Genomic DNA, 19,494 nt, shown 5'->3' on the forward strand with positions numbered 1-19,494 from the left:
CCAACACCAGGCTTGGGCCATTGGTTAACGTAGCCTTTACTTGTTGGGGGGGCCCAGCATCCAGAGGGCCTCAGTAGTGATCCGGCACAGTGAGCAGGGCTTCAGCCGTGGCACGGCTGACATCGACGTTCTGCGGGTGCAGAGGCAGGGCCGTGGGGTGGGGGCTCCCCTTGGAGCCCCTCCCTGAGTTGGTAGCAGCAGGGGCAGGGGATATTAGGACCCCAGACTTACTTGAGGCCGTTCACGGTGTGTGTTCACAGCCTCCACATTGAGAAAGATGGACTCCACTTCGCATCCTGGTGCCCCCAGGGCAGAGAAGGGATCAAGCGGGAGCTGGGGTGGGGTGGATGCGGGGTACTGCCTGGCCCTGGGGGTTTTGCCCCATGCCCCTCCCTGCCACATGCTCACCGTAGGCCACCGGGGTCAGCTTGAGCACTGTGTGCAGGGGACACTTGAGGTAGGGCAGCTCCTCTGTTGGGGAGAAGAGGGTGAGGGGGCTGCAGGGGGCCCTGGGGCTTGAGGAGATCCCTGATGGGGGACTGTACCCGCGCTCTTGTCCAGGAAGTAGGCCAGCAGGCAGCGCATGACAGCCTGGTGGCAGATGACCAGCACGTTCTCCTGCCGCTCCAGCTCCATGATGACGGGCTCCAGGCGCTGCACCAGGTCCTCATAGGACTAGGGGGGCCACGGCAGGGTGAGTGGGGGGCCACCCCGCTCCGGGAGCTCTGCTGGCAGGTGGGTGCCAGGCCCCTCCCTACCCACCTCGCCCTTAGGGTAGCGGTAGCGGTACTTGTCCTGGTCACGCAGCGCAAACTCCTGGGGGTAGCGGGCCTGGATCTCCTCATAGGACATCTCCTCGCAAACGCCCTGCCAGGCAGCGGCAAACCTATTAGAGACAGCAGCCCCTCCCCCCCCCCCATCCCGGTGGGGGCCACGCCTGGACACCAGCCCCCCCCTCACCGCGTCGAGCTCATTGAGCGCCTTCCACTGCTCGTAGGGCACATCCAGGGCCTCGGCTGTCTCGATGGTCCGCTTCATGTGGCTGGTCCAGACCTTGAGGTCCCGGATGTGCTGGTTCCGGATGAACTCAGCCAGGGCTGTGGCATACTGGGGGGTGGGGGTCTCATGTCTGGCCGCCGCCCCCTCTGGGCCCATAGCCCCACCCTTTGCCTGTGGCTCTACTCCTGTGACCACGGAGGGCAATAGCGCAGTGCTGGGCCTGCCCCTGGGGGTGTGGCCTCCTCTAACCCCGCCCCTTGGGTGTGTGGCCACTCCCCTAGCCCTGCTGCCTGCCTGTGGCTCTGCCCCTGGGGGTGTGGCCTCCAACCCCGCCCCTTGGGTATGGCCACTCCCCTAGCCTTGCTGCCTGCCTGTGGCTCTGCCTCTGGGGGGTGTGGCCTGCTCCTGCAGCCCCGCCCCTGCACGTGGCTCTGCCCCAGGGGCGTGGCCTCTCAGCCCTGCCCCCAGCACAGGCCCAGCCCGGCAGCCCCGCCCCTAGGGGGCGTGACCAGGCGGGCGCCCGAGCACCTGGCGGCCGCGGGGAGAGAGCCCCGAGTCACCACCGATGCGGCCGCGCAGGTTGAGCTGGCTCTCGCCGTGGCGGCTGAGGTAGATGGCGCGGGGTGTCACGTGGATGTTCATGAGGTAGTACACGGTGCGGCTCTGCACGTGGCCCTGCACCCGGTTTGCCAGGTAGCGTACACCCACGTCGAAGATCTTGATGTAGGACAGGTCACTGCAGTGGCAGGGGAGGGTGAGGGATTAGCTCCGGACACCTGGGCCCCCGATTGGCAACCATGGTGGGGGGAGATCACCTGTCAAGCTGGTCATCCAGGGGCTCGTAAGTGGCCTTGTAGCAGTCAATGCGCTTGAGGAAGTCAGCCACCACCTCCTCCTGGGCACAGCCCTTATAGTCCGGGCTGCTCAGCTTCACTTGCTGGGAGCAGGCATCAATTAGGAGGGAGGTCTGGGGTAGGGGCAACCCAGTGTACCTCCTCTTCCCCAGGGCCTCACCCTGATGTTCTCCTCGATGACAGTGGGATCATCACAGATGGACTCCACAAACAGCACCTGGGGGCCAGAGGTGCAAAAAGGGTTATTCCCCCCCCCCAACCCTCCTCTGCCCCCAAGTGCTGCCATTCACCCTCTGGTACCTTGTAGCCATTCTCCTTGGCAAACTGCAGAATGAGGTCCCGGCGCTCCCGCGTGGTGTTGGTGGCATCGAATACCTGGAGGAGCAGAGATGGGGCAGTGTGACCCCCCTCCCCCGGGGGGCAGTGTAACCCCCCAACAGGGGAGCAAGATGGGGGTCCCTTACCGCCACTTGCCCGTCCTCAGAGCTGAGGTAGGTGCGGACGTCTTGGAGGGCAGCCAGGGCACACTGCCTGCAGTGGGGAGAGGGAGCAGCGCCGTGAGGCCCCCTCCCCCCCCCCCAGGGCTGCTGCCCCCTGCCGCGGTGCCCCCGCTGCCCCGCACCTGCGGACCCGCATGGCGTCCTGGTTGTCGTGGCGAAAGAACTCGTAGCTGCTGTAGCTGCGCACGGCGCTGCGCCGGTACTGCCCCACATTGAACACTGCGGGGTGGGAGGTCATGGCACCAGAGCCGGGCCCCCCCGCCCCGCTGCCCCCCGCCCCGCTGCCCCCCGGCGTACCGCGCGTGGGGGTGCCGATCCAGTTGAGGTAGCGGGTGAGCTTGCGGGAGATGTAGGTCTTGCCGCGGGCCGGCAGCCCCACCAGCACCACCATGGTGGGGCAGTTCGTGAACTGCGGCACCGAGGCTGCGGGAGGCGGCGGCGGCGTCAGGGCCGGGCCCCGCCGCCGCCGCGGGATCCCCCACCACCACCACACTCACAGCCGCGGCGCTGGCGGAGCCGGTGGCCGCTAAGCGGGATCCAGACCTTCTGCAGCGGCGTCTGCGTGAGCGCCGCCGCCGCCGCCATGACCGGGTCAGCGCCCCCGCGCCCCCGCGCCCTCCCGGTCAGCGCCCCCGCTCCGCCCCGCCCCGCGCACCGGGGATGCGCGCCGCCTGCTCCGCCATGGCGCTGCCTTCGCCCCGCTCCGCCGCGGAAAGGTCAAGGGAAACGCGACACCCTGGCGCCGGGCCGCGGCGGCAGCCGGGCCGCGGGGCGGGGGCCGCGGCCCCGGCCCCGCTCCCTCTCGGCTCCCCGCCGCCCCTGCGGGCGCCCCCGCGTGCCCGCGCGCGCGCGCGCGCCCGCTCCCCGTCGAGAGCCCGCCCGGCGCGGCCATTGGCCGGCGGCCGCGGGGGCGGGGCGCGGCGCGGCGCGATGGCGGCGCTGAGGAGCGTGAAGGTGCCGCGCGGCGGCGGCGCCCTTACAGGAGCCGCGGAGGGACGAACCTAGCCGGGGCGCGAAGCGGGGCGGGCGGCGGGGAACTGCGGGGGAGTGGAGGGGAGGGAAGCCACGGTGATGGGCACGGAGGGCTGCAGAGATTGTCCCGGGTGGCAGGAGGCCACGGTGACGGGTGTTGGGGGGGGGGAGAAGCTGCAGAGACCATCCTGGACAGCAGGAAGCCACAGTGATGGGCCAGGGGAGGAGCGGGAGGCCACGGTGATGGGCATGGTGTGGTGGCAGAGGCTGGCCTGGGCGGAGGGAGGACAAGATGTGTTGAGAAAGACTGCTGGGTGGGGGGAGAGCATGGCAATGGGCACAGGGTGCGGGAGGACATGGTTATGGGCACAAAGTGGATGTGAGGCAACAGTGATGGGCATGGTGGGGTGGGAGAGACCATTGTGGGTAGGGGGAGACTGATGGGCATGGGGGGGGAGGGCAGCCCTGACCACACTGGTGCTCCCACAGGGCCTGGTGGGGCTGGTGACAGGCGGTGCCTCAGGACTGGGCCGTGCCACGGCAGAGCGGCTGGTGCAGCAGGGCGGCCGTGTGGTGCTCCTTGACCTGCCCACGTCCGAGGGGCCTGGGCTGGCCCGTGAGCTGGGCGAGCACTGTGCCTTCGCTCCTGCTGACGTAAGGATGCCTGGGGAGGGGGTGGCAATAGGGGCAGCCCCAGGGGCTGCGTGTGACCTGACCTCTCCCTACAGGTGACATCCCCGGAGGACGTGGCAGCAGCCCTGGCATTGGCCCAGAAACAGTTTGGGCGGCTGGACCTGGTGGTGAACTGTGCTGGAATTGGCATTGCCGTCAAGACCTACAACAGCAAGCGGGACAAGGTGCATGAGCTGGAGGACTTCCAACGCGTGGTCAACGTGAGTTGGGGCTGGGGCAGGGGGCGGCCATGGTGCTGGGTGTCATCGTCCCTCTCCTGGCACCAACACAGCATTGTCATGCCTCAGGTGAACCTCGTGGGCACGTTCAATGTGATCCGCCTCAGTGCCAGGCTGATGAGCCACAACACACCTGATGCCGACGGGCACCGGGGGCTGGTGGTGAACACAGCCAGTGTAGCCGCCTTTGAGGGTCAGGTGGGGCAAGCAGCCTATGCAGCCTCCAAGGGCGGCATTGTGGGCATGACGCTGCCCATCGCCAGGGACCTGGCACCGCTGGGCATCCGTGTGGTCACCATCGCACCAGGTAGGGCATCAGTGGGGCCGAGGGGGGTGTCGAAGGACAGCTCCATGGCTCACCTCCCGCCGCCCCCACAGGACTGTTCTCCACCCCACTGTTGGCGGGGCTGCCCGAACGGGTGCGGAACTTCCTGGGCCAGCAGGTGCCTTTCCCATCCCGGCTGGGCCACCCCAGCGAGTTCGCCCACCTGGTCCTGGCCCTGGCTGAGAACCCCATGGTCAACGGGGAAGTGGTGCGGCTGGACGGGGCCCTGCGCATGCAGCCCTGAGACCCGTGGGGACGTCAACGCCAACGTGGGGACACCATGGGACTGCCACCACCATGGGGACCACCACTACCATGGGGGCACCATGGGATTGCCATCACCATGGGGACCACCACCACGATAAGGACACCACGGGACCACCAGCGCCTTGGGGATGTCGCTGTGCTGGGGCCGCTGCCCCCCCCTCCAGGCTGTGCTTGCCCCCCGTTAATAAATGTAACTCATCCACCTGCCTCCCGGCTCTGTGAGGCCCCGGGGGCCCAGGCGTCCGAGCAGCCCTGTACCCCCCCCCCACACACACTTCGGGGAAGGTCAGCAAAGGCAGCGCGAGGGCCCCCAGCGCCCGCCCTCTGCCCACAGCTCTGTCCCCATTGGTTGGCGCGGCTGCGAACCCCCTGCTTACGCGGGGGGATTGGGTGACTGCCGCGAGTGGGCGGGGCTGCCTGGTAAAGCCACGCCCCTCGCGCGCCGCGCCCCCTTGGGCACGTGATTGTTTTCCCCAGGTGAGCGCTCGCCTGCTGGGTGTCCGAGTGACGTCGATGCCCTGTCTCACTCCTGATTGGCTGAGGTCAAAGGGGGAGCGGCCGGGGCACGGGGGTGGTGATTGGTTAGTGCTCCTGTCAGCATAGGGGGCGGGATAGGTAGGGGCGGGCTCAGCGCTTTGCAGCAGCCGATTGGCCGTGCCACCCTCCTCGCTCATTGGCTGTCGATGCGCCGCCGAGAGGGGCGGGGCCTCCCGTGAGGTGCCCGTCGGGCGGGGGCGGGGCGAGCCGCCGATTGCCCAAGCGCTGGGGAGGGGGCGGGGCCGGAGCGGAGCGTGTCTTCCGCCGGAAGCGGCCCGTGAGGAGAGCGAGGCCGAGGCGGGCGCGAGGCGGCAGCCATGAACATCCGGAACGCGCGGGTGGGGCTGGGAGCCGGGGGGGCGGCCCAGACGCCTGGATCTCCTGTGGGGAGGGGGAGGAACGGGCTTCCCGGGCGGATGGGGAAACGGGGATCCATAGTGGGGCGAGGCCCCAGACACCTAGGTCCCCAGAGGGGGGTTCTGGGGTTCTGGGAGGGTTGGAGTACAGCAGGCCCCTGCCTGCCGCGCCCCAGCCCTGACGCCACCGCGCCCGCAGCCCGAGGACCTGATGAACATGCAGCACTGCAACCTGCTGTGCCTGCCTGAGAACTACCAGATGAAGTACTACTTCTACCATGGGCTCTCCTGGCCCCAGGTGCGTGCCCTGGATGCCCGGGTGTCCCCCGGGTCCCCTGAGGGTCCTCTGGGCGCAGCCTGGATGCCTGTGCCCTCTCCTGCCAACCTTCTGTCTCCCCCTGCCCTCAAAGCTCTCCTACATCGCCGAGGATGAGAACGGGAAGATCGTGGGCTATGTCCTGGCCAAGATGTGAGTGTGGCTGGGGGGGGGCCTGCCCCTTCCCTGGGCCTGCGGTGGCAGCAGGGGGCTCCCACGTGGCCCCCTCCAGCCTCCTGGGGGGGTGACAAGGCTGTGGGTCTTCCCCCCCACATCTCACCCCCTTGTTCTTATAGGGAAGAGGACCCGGATGATGTCCCCCATGGGCACATCACATCTCTGGTAAGCCGGGGGTGGGGGCAGCATGGGGAGCAATAGTGGACTTTGAGGCGCTCTGAGTGCCCTCGTGGGGGTGGGGGAGGGTTTGGGGTTCCCAGGGTGCCCACATGCCCCACTGCCCCACCCAGGCAGTGAAGCGCTCCCACCGACGCCTAGGGCTGGCACAGAAGCTCATGGACCAGGCGTCACGCGCCATGATTGAGAACTTCAACGCCAAGTACGTCTCGCTGCATGTGCGCAAGAGGTGAGCCCAGCCCCCCAAGAATGGACCGGGGGGCATTTGTGCGCCCCCACCTTGGAATTGGGCCTGGGGAGGGGAGCCCAGCTCACAGCTCTCTTTTCTGGCAGTAACCGGGCAGCTCTGCACCTCTATTCCAACACGCTCAACTTTCAGTGAGTGCTGGGCACTGAGGGGACTAGGGAGGGATGGGGGGACAGGCAGTCCCCTGAAATTGCTGTCCCTCCCTAGGATCAGCGAGGTGGAGCCCAAGTATTACGCGGATGGCGAAGATGCCTATGCCATGAAGCGGGACCTCACCCAGATGGCGGATGAGGTAGAACCTCCCCCCCCACACACACACGTACTCCTAGCGATGGGGACACTCCCCTGGACTCCTTGCCACTGTGTGGCCTCCCTCATCCCACTACCCAATGCCACTGTCTCCCCCCCACCCCGCAGCTGCGGAAGCAGGTGGAACAGAAGGAGCGGGGCCGCCCAGCAGGGCCAGGGCCCGGGGAACCCCCCAGGAGCGAGGGCTGCGGGCCTGGTGGAGTGCCCCCCAGCACGCTGCCGCTCCCCCCCGAGGACAGCGGGGCCGATAGCAAGGACGTGAGCGAGGTGAGCGAGGCCACTGAGAGCACCGATGTCAAAGACAGCTCCGAGGCCTCCGACTCTGCCGCCTAGGAGGAGTTTGGGGGGGGGAGACACCCCCTTGTCATTGTTGTCATTCCCCTCCCCCCAACTGCGTCTGGGTCAATAAATCCCTCCCCACTCACCCTATTTTGTCTGTGTGGCTGCACTGAGGGGAGAAACTGCCCCAGGAGAGGGAGTTTCTGCCCCAAGGAGCTGGATGTGCCCCAGGAGAGGGCAGGTGAAGCAGGCTGGTGGCGTGGCCTGTGTCTGTTCCACCCTTTCCATTTGGTGGGGGCATGGCCTGTGAGCTCTGCCCTTGATGGAGGTTTCATGGCAGTCCCATGCCTTGTATCCCCAAGTTGGCAGTGCAGTAGGTGGTGTGGGGTGCACGCTGGCCGGTAGGCAGAGGGGCATGGTCTCAGTCCATACCGCCCCCCATGAGCACAGATTGGTGGTGGCATGCCAAGTGGTGTGCCTTGGAGCCACTGGGTACTGGAGCACGGGGTGGGGACTGAAGCTAGGCAGTGGCGGTTTCCAGCCCCCTGCTTCCCAGCGCCTGCCGCGGCGGTGTCCAGGCCTCCTGCCACATGTGCCCACTATGGCTGTTTCCAGGGTCCCCCCCCCCCCCCCCCCCCCCCCCCGCCCCTCTCCCCCGACACCAAGGCGGTTTTCAGGCCCCCCGCGGGAAGGGTCTGCCAGCACGTGGCGCCTGCGCGCCAGGGCGGAAGGGGCCGCGCATGCGCATTGCTCGGCAGCGCCCGCGCCGCTGCGGCCTCGGTGTCTCGGGGTCGTCGTGGAGGGGGCCGGCCCCACAAACGGCCATCGGGCGCGCGCGCCGCGGCGTCTCCTGCTGACGCCACGCCCTCCCGCGGCTGCACCGCCGCTGATTGGCCACCGTCGGCGGGGGGCAGCCCACCGCAAGGTGGTTTCTGCCCCACGTGGGGCGGGGCTGACACCTCAGAGGCCGGGGCGGGGGCAGGATGTCGGGCTGATTGGACGCTCGGCAGCCAATGGGCGCGCCGCGTTCTGGCGGCGCCGTATCGCGCGGAGCCGCATGCGTAGGAGGGGGCGAGCTCGAGGGAGGCACGTGCGTTCCCAGGCGAGACCCTGGGCGTGACGTCAGGAGGCGCGAAGCCCCGCCCACCGCGAGAGGGGAGACGACACGGAGCCGTTGGGGAGAGGGTTGAGGGAGGGGCCCCGAGGTCACGGGGCGGGTGGGGGGGGGGGTGCTGAGCGGTCCCCGGACGCCTGGGCCCTAGGGAGGAGGGCCCCGGACGCCTGGGCCCCCCGCCCGCCCCACCTCCCCCCCCCCCCCATCTGGTTTCCTGCCGTCTCGGGCGCGTTTCAGGTGGTTTTGAGCCTGGGGAAGTCCCGGGGGGGCGGGGAGGGAACGACTGGGAGGAGGAAAAACATCCAGAAACCCCCCTAAAAGGGCACAGGGGGGCGGCGGGGGGAGGGGCGGCCCCCAGGCTTCAAAGATCAGTCGCAAGTTTGAGCTAAAATGGGGAAAATTGGGGCTTGTGATAGGGTAAAGCCATCGTAAAACATTTGGGGTAATTTGTGCATGAAATGGGTCCGGGGAAAGGGCGGGGGGGGGGGGGGGGGGGGAGAGGATCAGCTCGGCCCTGGTTTGAGCGCAAAAGGGGCTGATTCGGCTCCACATTTCAGTAAAAATTTTTTTAAAAAAAAGCGGGAGGGGGCAACACTGGCCTGCGCCAAGCCTCAAAATGGCAGATTTGGTTCAAAACGGGGCTGTGAGACTCCCCCCCCCCCCCAAAATATCATCCCCAAAAGGCGGCGAATGTGTTTTGGGGCGGGTGGTTTGGAGCCACCTTCCTGCTGTCTGGGACCTTTCTTTTTTTTTTTTTTTTTTTTTTATTATTATTATTTAATTTTTTTCCCAATATTTTGGCTGTTTTCTGGAGTTAGTTTATTTTCCACCAGATTTGTGACATTTGGGGATCCAGCCACTTTTGATGATGGTTTTGGCATTTTTGCAATGCACCTAGCCACATATTTCTTCTAATTTGCAGGTTTTCTGCATGTAGTTCTTTTCTTTTTTCCCCCCTCCTGCGTTTCCCATCATTTTGACATTTTGAGAGCTTTTTATCTTTTTTTTTTTTTTTTTTTTTTTTTTTTTTAGGTGCCTCCCCCCCCCCATCTGCCATCACTTTCCATCTGGCTTTGGGGCAAATTTTGCCCCTTTTGCAGCTGCATTTCCTCAAATTAATTGGGTTTGGATAGGCAGCTGGGGTGGTGGGGGCGCTTCTGTGGTCCCTGGTCCCTTCTGTGAGGAGTTGTGGCAGATTTGGGGACATTCAGGCACTTTTGAAGTGCTCCAAGTAGCCATGTCTGAACAGCTCCATTTTGGGGGTGTTCCCCTCCCCCCTTCTGGGTCTGGGGAACTGCCTGAGTTTGGGGTGTTTCTTCCCATTTTTGGGATGCCTTGCTGTATTTTGGGCCATTCTCCTGTTCCGGGGCACCGTTGTGCTGGGAGTGGCCCTGTTCCAGGGGTTTTTCCTCCCCATTTTGGGGCCTTTTGCCACATTTTGGGATGTCTTACCTAGTTTTATCCCAGGGATGCCCCATTTTGGGGCGTCTTACTGTGTTTTGGCCGCTGTCTCTCCCTGCTTTGGGGCTTCTTCCCCTGTCTTGGCTCAGCTGCCTACCGGGCGACCCCCATTTGGGGGTATTTTGGCTGCTTTTGGGGTACATGGCCCACTCGCGAGTCGCAGCGGCCCTGTTGGGGGGCAGCTCTGGCAGCGCGGGCTGAGGTGGCCCCATTCTGGGGGGGGGGTTCATCCCCATTTGGGGGGGGGTTCTCCCCGATCTGGGCGCTCGCCTGCCACGGCCCCCTCCCCGCCGTGACTCAGGGCTGCGGTTTCCCGGCTATAAATCGGGGCGGAGGCACCCGGCGGCACCCAGAGCCATGGCGGGAGCCCGGGACCTGTGAGCGGGGCACTGGCTGCTCTGAGGGAGACTGGGAATGGGCTAGAGGGGACTGGAGCGGGTACTGGGAGGAGGATGGGAGGGCACTGGGAGTCATTAGGATGGCCTGGGGAGGCACTGGGATTGGACTGGGGACACTGGGTAGGATCACAGGGGGATGATAGGAGGGACTGGGAGACACTGGCAGAGGTGGGGCACTGGGAGCAGAATGGTTGTCACTGGAAGGGACGGGGAACCACAAGGGGGGCTGGGAGGCATTGGAAGAGAGTTAAAGGGCACTGGGCAGGAACTGGGAGGCACTGGGAGGAGGCTGGAGAGCACTGGGAGGTGCTGGGGGGAACTGGGAGGCACTGGAAGGGGGCAGGAGTGCTGTAGAGCAGCTCTGCCTGGGACTTGGGGTCACTGGTTGGGACCGGAGCAAGCTCAGGTGATACTGAGGGCACTGGAATGGACTAGAGGGTGATTGAGGAGGACTGGGAGGCACTGGAGAGTGCTGGGGGCACCAGGGAACTGGGGGACTGAGAGGGAGCAGTGCAGCTCAGACCAGCAGGCAGAACTGGTTTGTACTGGGAGGGCTGGGCTCAGGGGGGTGGTTTGCGTGGGACCCTCATGCCCGCCACCCACACGCGTGTGCCGGGACTTGCCGTGACGCAGGACCATGCTTCCGGCAAGTGTGCAGCACGGCACAGCGCAGGGCGCCCTCACGCAGGCCGCCACGCTGGGGCCCCGTCGCACACGCGTGTGCAAAGCCTTGCATGGCGCCCTTGCTTGAGGGCCCCAGTGCACACGTGTGCAAGGCCTTACACCACCACCACCACCCCCCCTCACCCCAGGCAGCGCCGGCCACTGCTACCGGAGCCCCCCCATGACCGCCCCACAGTGCTGACCCACAGCGAGGCCTCCCACCGGCACACCCAGGTGAGGCTGGGCCCGGACGCCTGAGTCCCGGGATGGGGGCAGGGGGGCCTGGACGCCTGGGTCCCTGCTGGGGGCCCAGATGCTTGGGCTCACAACCCTCCCCCCCAACAGGTGCTCACTGATGGGGGCTTGTGCCCCCCGCCACCACCGCCCGCCCTCCATCCTGGGGTCCTGGTGATGCGGCCACGGCTCCCCCCAGCACATGGTAACGGGCATGGAGGGAGCTGCACCCCCCCCCCCAGTGGGTATCCACGACCCCTCATGACCCCTCCAAATATTCCCCCCTCCCCCAGGTCTCCCCGCATTCGAGGGGGCCCCCAAGGAACCCCCTGGGCGGGACCGGGGCCCCTCACCCCTCCCTGCTGGGAACGACCCCCCCCGCAGCGCCCAGCCCCTGAGGTGAGCAGCACCCGAACGCCTGGGCACCCCTGGAGGGAGGAGGGGCAGGGCGCCTGGACGCCTGGGTCCTTGCCCCACTGTTCCCCCCCCAGGCTGCCCTGCTGCCCCCCCGGGGAGGTGGCTCAGTACCTGCGGCAGCTCGAGCGGATCCAAGGGCTGGAGCAGCAGGTAACGAGGGGGGTCTGGGGGGCCGTTCAGGGGCTCCCAGCCCCAGTAGACCCTCCCCTAACTGACCCCCCCCCCCCCAGCTGGCCCGCGAGCGGCGCCGCCTGGAGCTCCTGCAGGCCCAGCTGCTCCGCAGGGCCCCCCCCAGCACAGTAAGCACGGCCGTGACCCCCCCCTTCCCTCCCTGCCCCCCCACAGCTGGGGGGCTGGGAAGGCCCCACCCACCCGCACCACCACCCCTCGCTTGTATGTTCCCCCCCCCCCCACAGGGAGCCCCTGGGAAGGGCCCAGCCGTGCACCCCTCCGAGGCGGATGAGGAACCCCAGACCCTGCTGTCTGCCCCAGGGCATCTCTGGCCCCGCAGCGGCCTCTGCCCAGGTAAGGCCCAGATGTGCAACGGGGGGGGGGGGGAATCAAGGGGGGCCCGGACACCTGGGCCCCCACTGACCCCCCCCCCCCACCAGAGCTGGAGTACTACCGGCTCAGCACAGCCCGGCCCCCCTACACCTACGCCATGCTCATCCGCTGGGTGAGTGACCCCCCCCCCCCGCAGCCCCTGTGCCCCCCCTCAACCCGCCTGCCTCCCCTGTAGACCCCCCCGAGCTTCTTGCCTCTCCTGTACCCCCCAGAGCCCCCTGTCCCCATACCCTCATGATCCCATATCCCTTCTGTGCCCCCCATACTCCCTCCACGCCCCCCCCAACCTCATATCCCACCCATGACCGCCCCAGCCACTCCAGAACCCCACTTTGTCCTCTTAGCCCCTCCTTGGCCTCAAACCCTCCCTGGGACCCCCCCCCTTCCCCTTATATTTCCCATCTTCCCCTCTAACACCCCCCCAGCTCTGGCTGTTTCCCCCCTGCCATTCTGGAGCCCCCCCCAGCCCCATACGTTCATATGGCCCCAAACTCTCCCTATGGCCTCCTGTACCCCCCCACCCTCCTGAAGCCCCCCATAACCCCCTCCCATCTCCCCCCCCGCCAGGCCATCCTGGAGTCCCCCCAGCGCCAGCGCACCCTGGGCGAGATCTACCACTGGTTCAGCCGCATGTTTGGCTACTTCCGCCAGAACACTGCCACCTGGAAGGTAGAGCCCCAAACGTGCCCTCTTTCACCCCAAAACCTCCCCACACACCACCGTGCTGCCACCTGGAAGGCAGCACCTCAGAAGCACCCTCTTTCACTCTAAAACTGTCCCTAGCACCCCGTGGCACAGCTACTGGAAAGGGGGGACCCTAAACCCCACCAATTTACCCCCAAACTTCTTCCCCCCAAGACAAGGCCATCTAGAATTTGGGACCCCCAGACCCCTGTTATTTACCCCCAACCCACCCCCAGAGAGCCCTGAACCTGCCCCCAACCTGTCCATGGATGGGGGGGGGGATGGACGGACAGACAATCCCTAAAAAAGTTGCTTTTTGCCCCAAACTGCTGATGGGGGAGCAGAACGCAGTGCGGCACAACCTAAGCCTGCACAAGTGTTTCGTGCGGGTGGAGAACGTGCGAGGCGCTGTGTGGACCGTGGATGAGGCTGAGTTTGGACGCCGCCGAGGGCAGCGCTACCCCAGGTACGAGGGGGGCCCCCAAATGGCACCTCAGGAAGGGGGGGGCCTGGCCCCCACCGTGACACCCACTGCACCCCCCCCCAGGGACTGCAACCTCAAGTGCTTCCTGCCCCCCCGGAGCTGAGCTCCCCGCAAGGGGACACAACGCACCAGAACTGCTGCACGAGGCATTTACTGAAGCTGCAAAGGAGCCACGTTGGTTTAAGGGGCGATTTGGGGGTGGGCGGGGGGGGGAGATTTGGGGGGGCAGCCTGTTTTGGGGTCAGGCATGGCGGATGCGGGCCGCCAGCATGGCATTCTCCTCCCGCAGCGCCCGGCAGTCACTGAGGATGCGGTCAAGGCTGGCGGGGGGCTTCATGCTCATCTCCCCCTCGATCTGGGGTAGGAGGAGAAAAAAAAAATAATGCCCCAAAATTAGTGGGGGGGGGGGGGGGGGAAAGCACATCAGCTCCCACCACACCCTGAGCTCCCAGCCGCACCTGCTCCTCCAGGTCACGGATCTCTCGCTGGATGGTGCCAGTGTCCTCGATGGTGTGGATGAGCTGGGCGCAGTTCTGGGAGGGCGGACGGGATGCAGGGGTGGGACAACCCCCAAAACCTCACTGTGCCCTCCCCCCATCCCATGCCCCCCCCAGCCCCGCAGACCCTCCCTACCTCGTGCAGCGCCGCCAGGTACTTGTAGGCCTTCCGCACCACTTCATCCCTTTTGGCATCCTGGTGTTTGTGTGAGGGAAAGGGGGGTGGAATGATATCCGGGGGGGGGGGGGGGGGGCAGTGCCCTCTGCCCCCCCCTCCCCTGCACCCTCCCACCTTGAAGAGCAGCTCGTCGGTGACGCTGAACGTCCGCTCTAGCTTCCCCACGAGCGTGTTGATCTCCTTCTGCAGCACTCGTGTGTCCACCAGGATCTGGGGGGGGGGAAGGGGGGCTGGGGGTTCAGGGGGGCCAAGCACCCCCCTCAAGCCCCCAAAAGCCTCCAGGGGTGCCAGGGGGCAAATACCCCCTGTACTCCCCCTCAAGCACCTCTTGGGGGCAGGAACACCCCCAGGACACCCCCCCAAAGGAAACACAAACACCCCTGGCCTCCTCAAAGCCCCCAGATCCCCCCCAAAGCAGGGGATGGGGGGGGTCCTACCCCCCTTCCTCCCCCCCACACCTTGCCGATCTCTTCCTTCTGCTTGCGGATGTTGCCGACTATCTCCAGGATGCGGCGAGTGTAGACAGCGCGTGAGATGTCGCGGGGCAGCGCCTCCAGCTCCAGCACCTGCAGGGACCGGGGGGGGCCGCATGGCAAGGGAGGGGCCGCGCGGCAAGGGAGGGGCCGCGCGGCTGCGTGATGCACGCGGGCGTCCCAACCCCTGCTCCCCCATGACGCAACGCGCAAAATCCAGCACACCCAAAACGCACCATAAACCTCGTGCGAAACCCCCTGGCCGTGAGCACTGCCGTCGCTCTCCTTACCAGCAATACATGAGCCCCGCCCCCTCCCCGTGCAAGCCCCGCCCCTTCCCCGTGCAAGCCCCGCCCCCCTCACCAGCTGCTTGTAGAGCTCCTCCTTGCGCCGGGCCTCGTCTGCGGCCGAGCAGCTCCGCTCGTGCAGTGCCCGGATCTCTGACAGGCGCCTCGACGACTCCAGCTATGTGCATGGGGTGGGGGGGCGGAAATGTGGGGAGTGACCCCACCCCAAAACCCCGGGGACGGGACCCCAACCCCCCAGAGGCCCCAGAGCCCCCCCAAAGCCCCGGAAGGGAATCTCAAGCCCCCCAGAAGTGACCGTACCCCCCCCACACAGGGGCCCCAGAGCCCCCCTAAATACTCAAGCCCAAGGAGACCCCAGGGACCCCCAACCACCCCAGGAAGGGACCTGAGGGACCCCCAAATGGCCCAGAAGGGACCTGAATCCCCCCAGGGACCCCAATCCTCCCCCCCAGCCCCCTGGGAGGGACCAAAGAGCCCCCTGCCACACCCCAAGGGCTCCCCCAGCCCCTCACCTGAGCAGAGTCGCGCAGGGCCCGGAGGTGCCGGTACTCGGCCAGGAGGGGCCCACGGTGCCGCTCCCACTGCCCCGCCAGGCTCACGATGCGCTGGCTGCTTGCCTCCACCACCAGCTGCCACCGTGCCGGGAGCACCCCAGAACGGGCCGTGAGCACCCCCCAAAACACCCCCGTGAACGCCTCCACCACCAGCTGCCACCGTGCCGGGAGCACCCCAGAACGGGCCGTGAGCACCCCCCAAAACACCCCCGTGAACGCCTCCACCACCAGCTGCCACCGCGCTGGGAGCACCCCAAAATGGGCCATGAGCACCCCCCAAAACACCCCTGAGATCGCCTCCACCACCAGCTGCCACCGCGCCAGGAGCACCCCAGAACGGGCCCAGAGCACCCCCAAAACACCCCCGTGAACGCCCCCACCACCAGCCGCCACCATGCTGAGTGCCCCAAAACCTTCCCCCAAGAATGCCCCTAAAAGGGCCCATCAGTACCCCAAAAACGCTCCCCAGGAACACCTCCAAACACCCCATGCTGCCCCAAAACGGGCCCAAGACACTCCAGAACTGCCCTCCATGCCACTTCCACTAGCACCAGTTAAGGTGCCCATGAGCGTCCCAAAGGGGCCCAAAATGGCCCATACACCCCAAGGGGCCCCTGCACTCCCAAACTGTCCCAAAATTACCCCTAGGCCAGGCCCTACATCCCTGAACTGCCCCAAAGCTGCCCCTGCACCTCCAAAGCACCTGCAGAGCAGGCCCTATACCCCAAAACTGTCCCAAACTTACCCCAGGCCTGCCCCCAAACAGCCCCCAAGTGTGTGTCTCCCCCTCCCAGCACCCCCAGCCCACCTGCAGTTTGGCCAGGTTGCCCTGGGCATCTGGGAGCAGCTCGAGGGCCTGCGCCTTGAGCCGCAGCGCGTCCTGGCGGCTCCCCAGCGCCAGGCGGCCCTGCCGCACCTCCGCCTCCGCCTGCGCCAGCCCCAGCTGGGCGGCCTGCGCCTCCCCTCGCCGGCCCTCGATCTCCACCTCCAGCCGGGCCAGCGTCGCCTCCAGCGCTGCCTCCTCCCCGGCCTGGCGCATCCCCATGCCCTGGGGAACCAGGCTGTTATGGGGGGGGGGGTTATGGGGCTCCTTGGGGCAGTGACAACCTCATTGGGGTCACCAGTAGGGCGAGCAAACATCCGCCCGCTGTAGCCATCAGTAGGGCTGGAGCGAGCAAGGGCAGTGCAGTGCTCTCACCTCCTCAGAGCCCTTCGAGGGCGGCAGGGCCTCAGCAGCCACCCGGACCTGCTGCAGCAACACCTGGGGGTCCTAGGAGAGGATGGGAACCAAACTGCAGACCCAGGAGGGTCCTGCTGCCCCAGAACCCCCTTCCTAACCCACAGCACTCCCTGCCCCCCACAGCCGCCCCGTCCATACAGCCATCAGTAAGGGCCAGAGTGAACAAAACCATTTCTGATCACTCGGGCGCCCAGGCTCCACGATCCCCTACCACTCCCCACCTCCGGCAGCCTCCTACCTGTTCATGGGTTAGGTGCTGGGTGCGGGTAAAGCGTGACCCTTTGGGCAAGGCCCCCCCAGTCTCCCCGCCAGCCCCAAAGGCCCCCTGGAGCCAGGCAGGGTCCAAAGACCCCTCAGGGGGGCCATAGGGCCGAGGGGGGCAGGCCTGGCGGAGAGATTCCAGTGCCCGGAGCCGGGCCTGGAGCCGTTTCCGTCCCACGTATTCCTGGTTGGGGGGAAAAGAACAAGGAGTCAGACCCATGGTGCCCACTGGGGTGCAGGAAAGGGGGCTCAGCCTCCCCCTCTATGGGTCTCACCTGGGGGGGCAGGCGGGAGGCCAGCCCAATGCTCCCCCACTCGGTCTCCCAGTTGTGGTGGGTGCTGAGCTGGGCCGTGTGGGTCTCCAGCAGTGCTGGGGGAGCCCTGGCAGGTTGGGGGGGCTGCGCAGGCACAGGGGGGGCTGCCCCCCTGAAGTACTCCTGCAGCTCTAGTTGGGGGGGGGCAGTGTAAGCCATATGACTCCCCCCAAACCCTCACAGACCTTCCAGCCCTTCCTCTATCCCCCAAACACAGCCCCCTTGTAGGCTACCCCACCCACCAAAGCTCCCCCCAAGCCCAGCAGCTCTCCCCCCGGCCATCCCATCATCCCCTACCTGGGGAGCCCCCGGTGTGGGGTAGAATCAGGGGGCAGGTAGAAAAGGGATGGAGATGGCCAACACCCTAAGAGAGGGGGAAAAATCAATTTGTTACTGATCACCAAACACCCCCCCTCAAAACACAGGGATACTGAACAGGGAGAACAGGATCAGGGGACAAGAAGGGAGGGGCAGAGACAAGCCTTGGGTGTCCCCAAGTGCTGAGGAGACCAAGGGAATCCCCCAAAAGGGGCAGAGAACACTCTGGCAGGGTCTCAAGGCCATGCTCCCCCAAGCACTCACCTGCAGGCGCTGGAAGCGAGGGGTGCGGCAGCGGGGGGGCACCCAGGGGGTCCCCAGCTGGTCCCGGATGCAGGCGCTAATAGCCCGGAGCAGTGTCCCTGACTTCCCTAGGGGCGGGGGGCTGGTTAGGCTTAGGCCCATGAGCCCCCCACGGACCAAGTGGCCCCAGGAAGCTTCCCATCCCCATACTCCACCACCTCCCCGACCATACCTGGGGGCTCGGCCCCTCCCTCGGCCTCGTCCCGCGGCAGCTTCTCCACAAGGAAGAGCAGGAGGCGGCGGGTGTCGTGCTCGGAGCTGTACAGGAAGGTCTGGTAGCCCACATCGCCGCTGAAGCCCAGCTCCTGCAGCAGGGCAGGGCCAGTGTGGGGGGGGGGCTGCCCAGGCGCCACGGCGTCCCCCCACCCCTGGCTGTGCCACGGGGCGCCCAGACACCGGGGCCCTACCTGGCAGGCACTGGCCAGGTCGGAGGCGAGGCGGAAGCGGGCTGACATGCCGGGGGGCAGGAGGGTGCTGAGTGGGGCACCCAGCGCCGGGCGCACCACACGGACGCAGCGCACCGCAGCCTCCACCACCAGCTCCGGCGGGAAGTCCCGCACACTCTGGATCTCAGGGGGCACCAGTCTAGCAGAGGTCACAGGGGCACATGCCCCCCTCAAGTCACTGGGGGGACCCCCAGGGCTCCCCCATTGCCCCTGGCCCCCCCAAATCCTCCTGCCCCTTCTAGATCATCTCAGAGCACCTAAGAGGTACCCAAATCCTCCCAGAATCCCCTCCAGGGCATCCCAGAGCACCTGCTGGGTCCCAAACCCTCCTGGGGCCCTCTGCAGATCATCCCAGAGCACTTGAGGTGTCCCCAGATCCTCCTGACACCCTCCTTAAACCATCTCAGAGTACCTAGGGGAGGGGAACTTTTCCTGCCCCCTCATTAGATCGTCCTAGGGGTCCCTAGGGCTCCCTCAGATCCCCTCATTCCCCTATCAGCTCCTCCAGAGCCCCATCCACTCCCTTAGGTCCTTCCCAATCCACCTCCCACCTCTGCCCACCCTAGAACCCCCACAACCTTCCCACTCCCTGAGCCCCACTCACGTCCCCGCCTGCCGCAGCGAGTGGATGAGGATTTTGTCGACCTCCTCCATAGCGGCGGGGGGTTTACGAGGGGGGAAAGCCCCGAAACCTGCAGGGAGGGAGGGCAGAGCCTGCGGGGGCGGGGGGCTGGAGTAGAGGGGGGGGCGTCAGGGCGAGCAGAGACTCTGAAATCCCCGCAAAACTCTCCAAAATGCCTCCCCGGCCACCGCTGAGGGGCCCCCAAGACCCAGCGCGAGGTGGGGGTGCCGGAGGGGCTGGGGGGCTCCCGGGAGGGGCCCAGCCCCCCTCACGCCGCTCGGTTCCCTCAGCGCCACCGGGAATCACGGGACGCGTCGCGGAGCACGCCGGGAAGGCAGGGTCCGCCCAGCGCGGGGCACGCCGGGAAGTGGAGTCCGCGGCGGGCGGCGCGAGGCACGCCGGGAAGGCGGAGGCGCGAGGCGCAGTGAGGCGGGAAACGGTGGCGGCGGCGGCGCGTCCCTCACGCGGGGCGGCGCCATCTTGTCCCTTCGTGGGGCGCCTCTTCTTGGCCTTTGCACATGTGCCCCACTTTGTTCCCCTCACACGTGTGCCCCACTTTGTCCTCCTCATATGCGCGTGCCCCATTTTGTCCCTTCACACATGTGCCCCACTGTGCCGCCTCATATGCGTGTGCCCCACTTTGTCCCCTCACACGCGCATGCACAATTTTGTCCCCTCACGCACATCTGCCCCATTTTGTCCCCTCACATGCATGTGCCCCAGCGCAGTCCCCCT

The 19,494-nt window shown here is 66.5% G+C and overlaps 3 protein-coding genes across 7 annotated transcripts; 2 read left to right on the forward strand and 1 right to left on the reverse strand.

Annotated features, from left to right (window-relative positions):
* Nucleotides 1-18: 18 nt before the first annotated feature.
* On the reverse strand, nt 19-19,082 carry PFKFB1 (6-phosphofructo-2-kinase/fructose-2,6-biphosphatase 1). 5 transcript variants are annotated; one of them, XM_062598671.1, is made up of 24 exons: nt 18,742-19,082; nt 18,099-18,276; nt 17,864-17,996; nt 17,653-17,759; nt 17,368-17,434; nt 17,032-17,201; nt 16,734-16,940; nt 16,454-16,525; nt 16,064-16,303; nt 15,214-15,330; nt 14,757-14,858; nt 14,379-14,486; nt 14,035-14,130; nt 13,879-13,938; nt 13,704-13,778; nt 2,014-2,031; nt 1,815-1,936; nt 1,528-1,735; nt 961-1,107; nt 763-867; nt 546-675; nt 409-471; nt 232-296; nt 19-130 (listed from the first exon to the last, which is right to left on the reverse strand). In XM_062598671.1, the coding sequence occupies exons 1-24, from the start codon at nt 18,789-18,791 to the stop codon at nt 71-73; spliced, it is 2,700 nt and encodes an 899-aa protein (XP_062454655.1). In that variant the 5' UTR covers nt 18,792-19,082; the 3' UTR covers nt 19-70. The 5 variants fall into 5 exon arrangements, with proteins under 5 accessions (XP_062454655.1, XP_062454654.1, XP_062454653.1 ...); XM_062598670.1 differs by having other exon boundaries at nt 409-435; nt 15,214-15,564; XM_062598669.1 differs by having other exon boundaries at nt 15,214-15,564.
* HSD17B10 (hydroxysteroid 17-beta dehydrogenase 10) lies at nt 3,240-5,035 on the forward strand. Its single transcript, XM_062598692.1, has 5 exons — nt 3,240-3,307; nt 3,815-3,979; nt 4,054-4,218; nt 4,306-4,543; nt 4,615-5,035. Exons 1-5 carry the CDS (start codon nt 3,284-3,286, stop codon nt 4,803-4,805), a joined length of 783 nt encoding a protein of 260 aa, XP_062454676.1. The 5' UTR covers nt 3,240-3,283; the 3' UTR covers nt 4,806-5,035.
* On the forward strand, nt 5,605-7,372 carry NAA10 (N-alpha-acetyltransferase 10, NatA catalytic subunit). Its single transcript, XM_062598698.1, has 8 exons — nt 5,605-5,703; nt 5,921-6,019; nt 6,132-6,190; nt 6,334-6,379; nt 6,505-6,620; nt 6,725-6,769; nt 6,846-6,930; nt 7,056-7,372. Exons 1-8 carry the CDS (start codon nt 5,683-5,685, stop codon nt 7,278-7,280), a joined length of 696 nt encoding a protein of 231 aa, XP_062454682.1. The 5' UTR covers nt 5,605-5,682; the 3' UTR covers nt 7,281-7,372.
* Nucleotides 19,083-19,494: the final 412 nt, after the last annotated feature.

This window comes from Rhea pennata, chromosome 35 (genome assembly GCF_028389875.1).
Source record: "Rhea pennata isolate bPtePen1 chromosome 35, bPtePen1.pri, whole genome shotgun sequence".
NCBI lineage: Eukaryota > Metazoa > Chordata > Aves > Rheiformes > Rheidae > Rhea > Rhea pennata.

Bases quoted from the DNA above. Each gene is read 5' to 3' on its own strand.
- PFKFB1 (XM_062598669.1), bottom strand. From the start codon at position 18,791: ATGGAGGAGGTCGACAAAATCCTCATCCACTCGCTGCGGCAGGCGGGG. The intron at 868-960 runs GTGAGGGGGGGG...GCTGCCTGGCAG, and splicing joins CGCTCAATGAGCTCGACGCG to GGCGTTTGCGAGGAGATGTC. The intron at 297-408 runs GTGAGCATGTGG...TGGGGGCACCAG, and splicing joins GCTGACCCCGGTGGCCTACG to GATGCGAAGTGGAGTCCATC.
- HSD17B10 (XM_062598692.1), top strand. From the start codon at position 3,284: ATGGCGGCGCTGAGGAGCGTGAAG. The intron at 3,308-3,814 runs GTGCCGCGCGGC...GTGCTCCCACAG, and splicing joins CGGCGCTGAGGAGCGTGAAG to GGCCTGGTGGGGCTGGTGAC. The intron at 4,219-4,305 runs GTGAGTTGGGGC...GTCATGCCTCAG, and splicing joins ACTTCCAACGCGTGGTCAAC to GTGAACCTCGTGGGCACGTT.
- NAA10 (XM_062598698.1), top strand. From the start codon at position 5,683: ATGAACATCCGGAACGCGCGG. The intron at 6,020-6,131 runs GTGCGTGCCCTG...CTGCCCTCAAAG, and splicing joins ATGGGCTCTCCTGGCCCCAG to CTCTCCTACATCGCCGAGGA. The intron at 6,621-6,724 runs GTGAGCCCAGCC...CTTTTCTGGCAG, and splicing joins TCGCTGCATGTGCGCAAGAG to TAACCGGGCAGCTCTGCACC.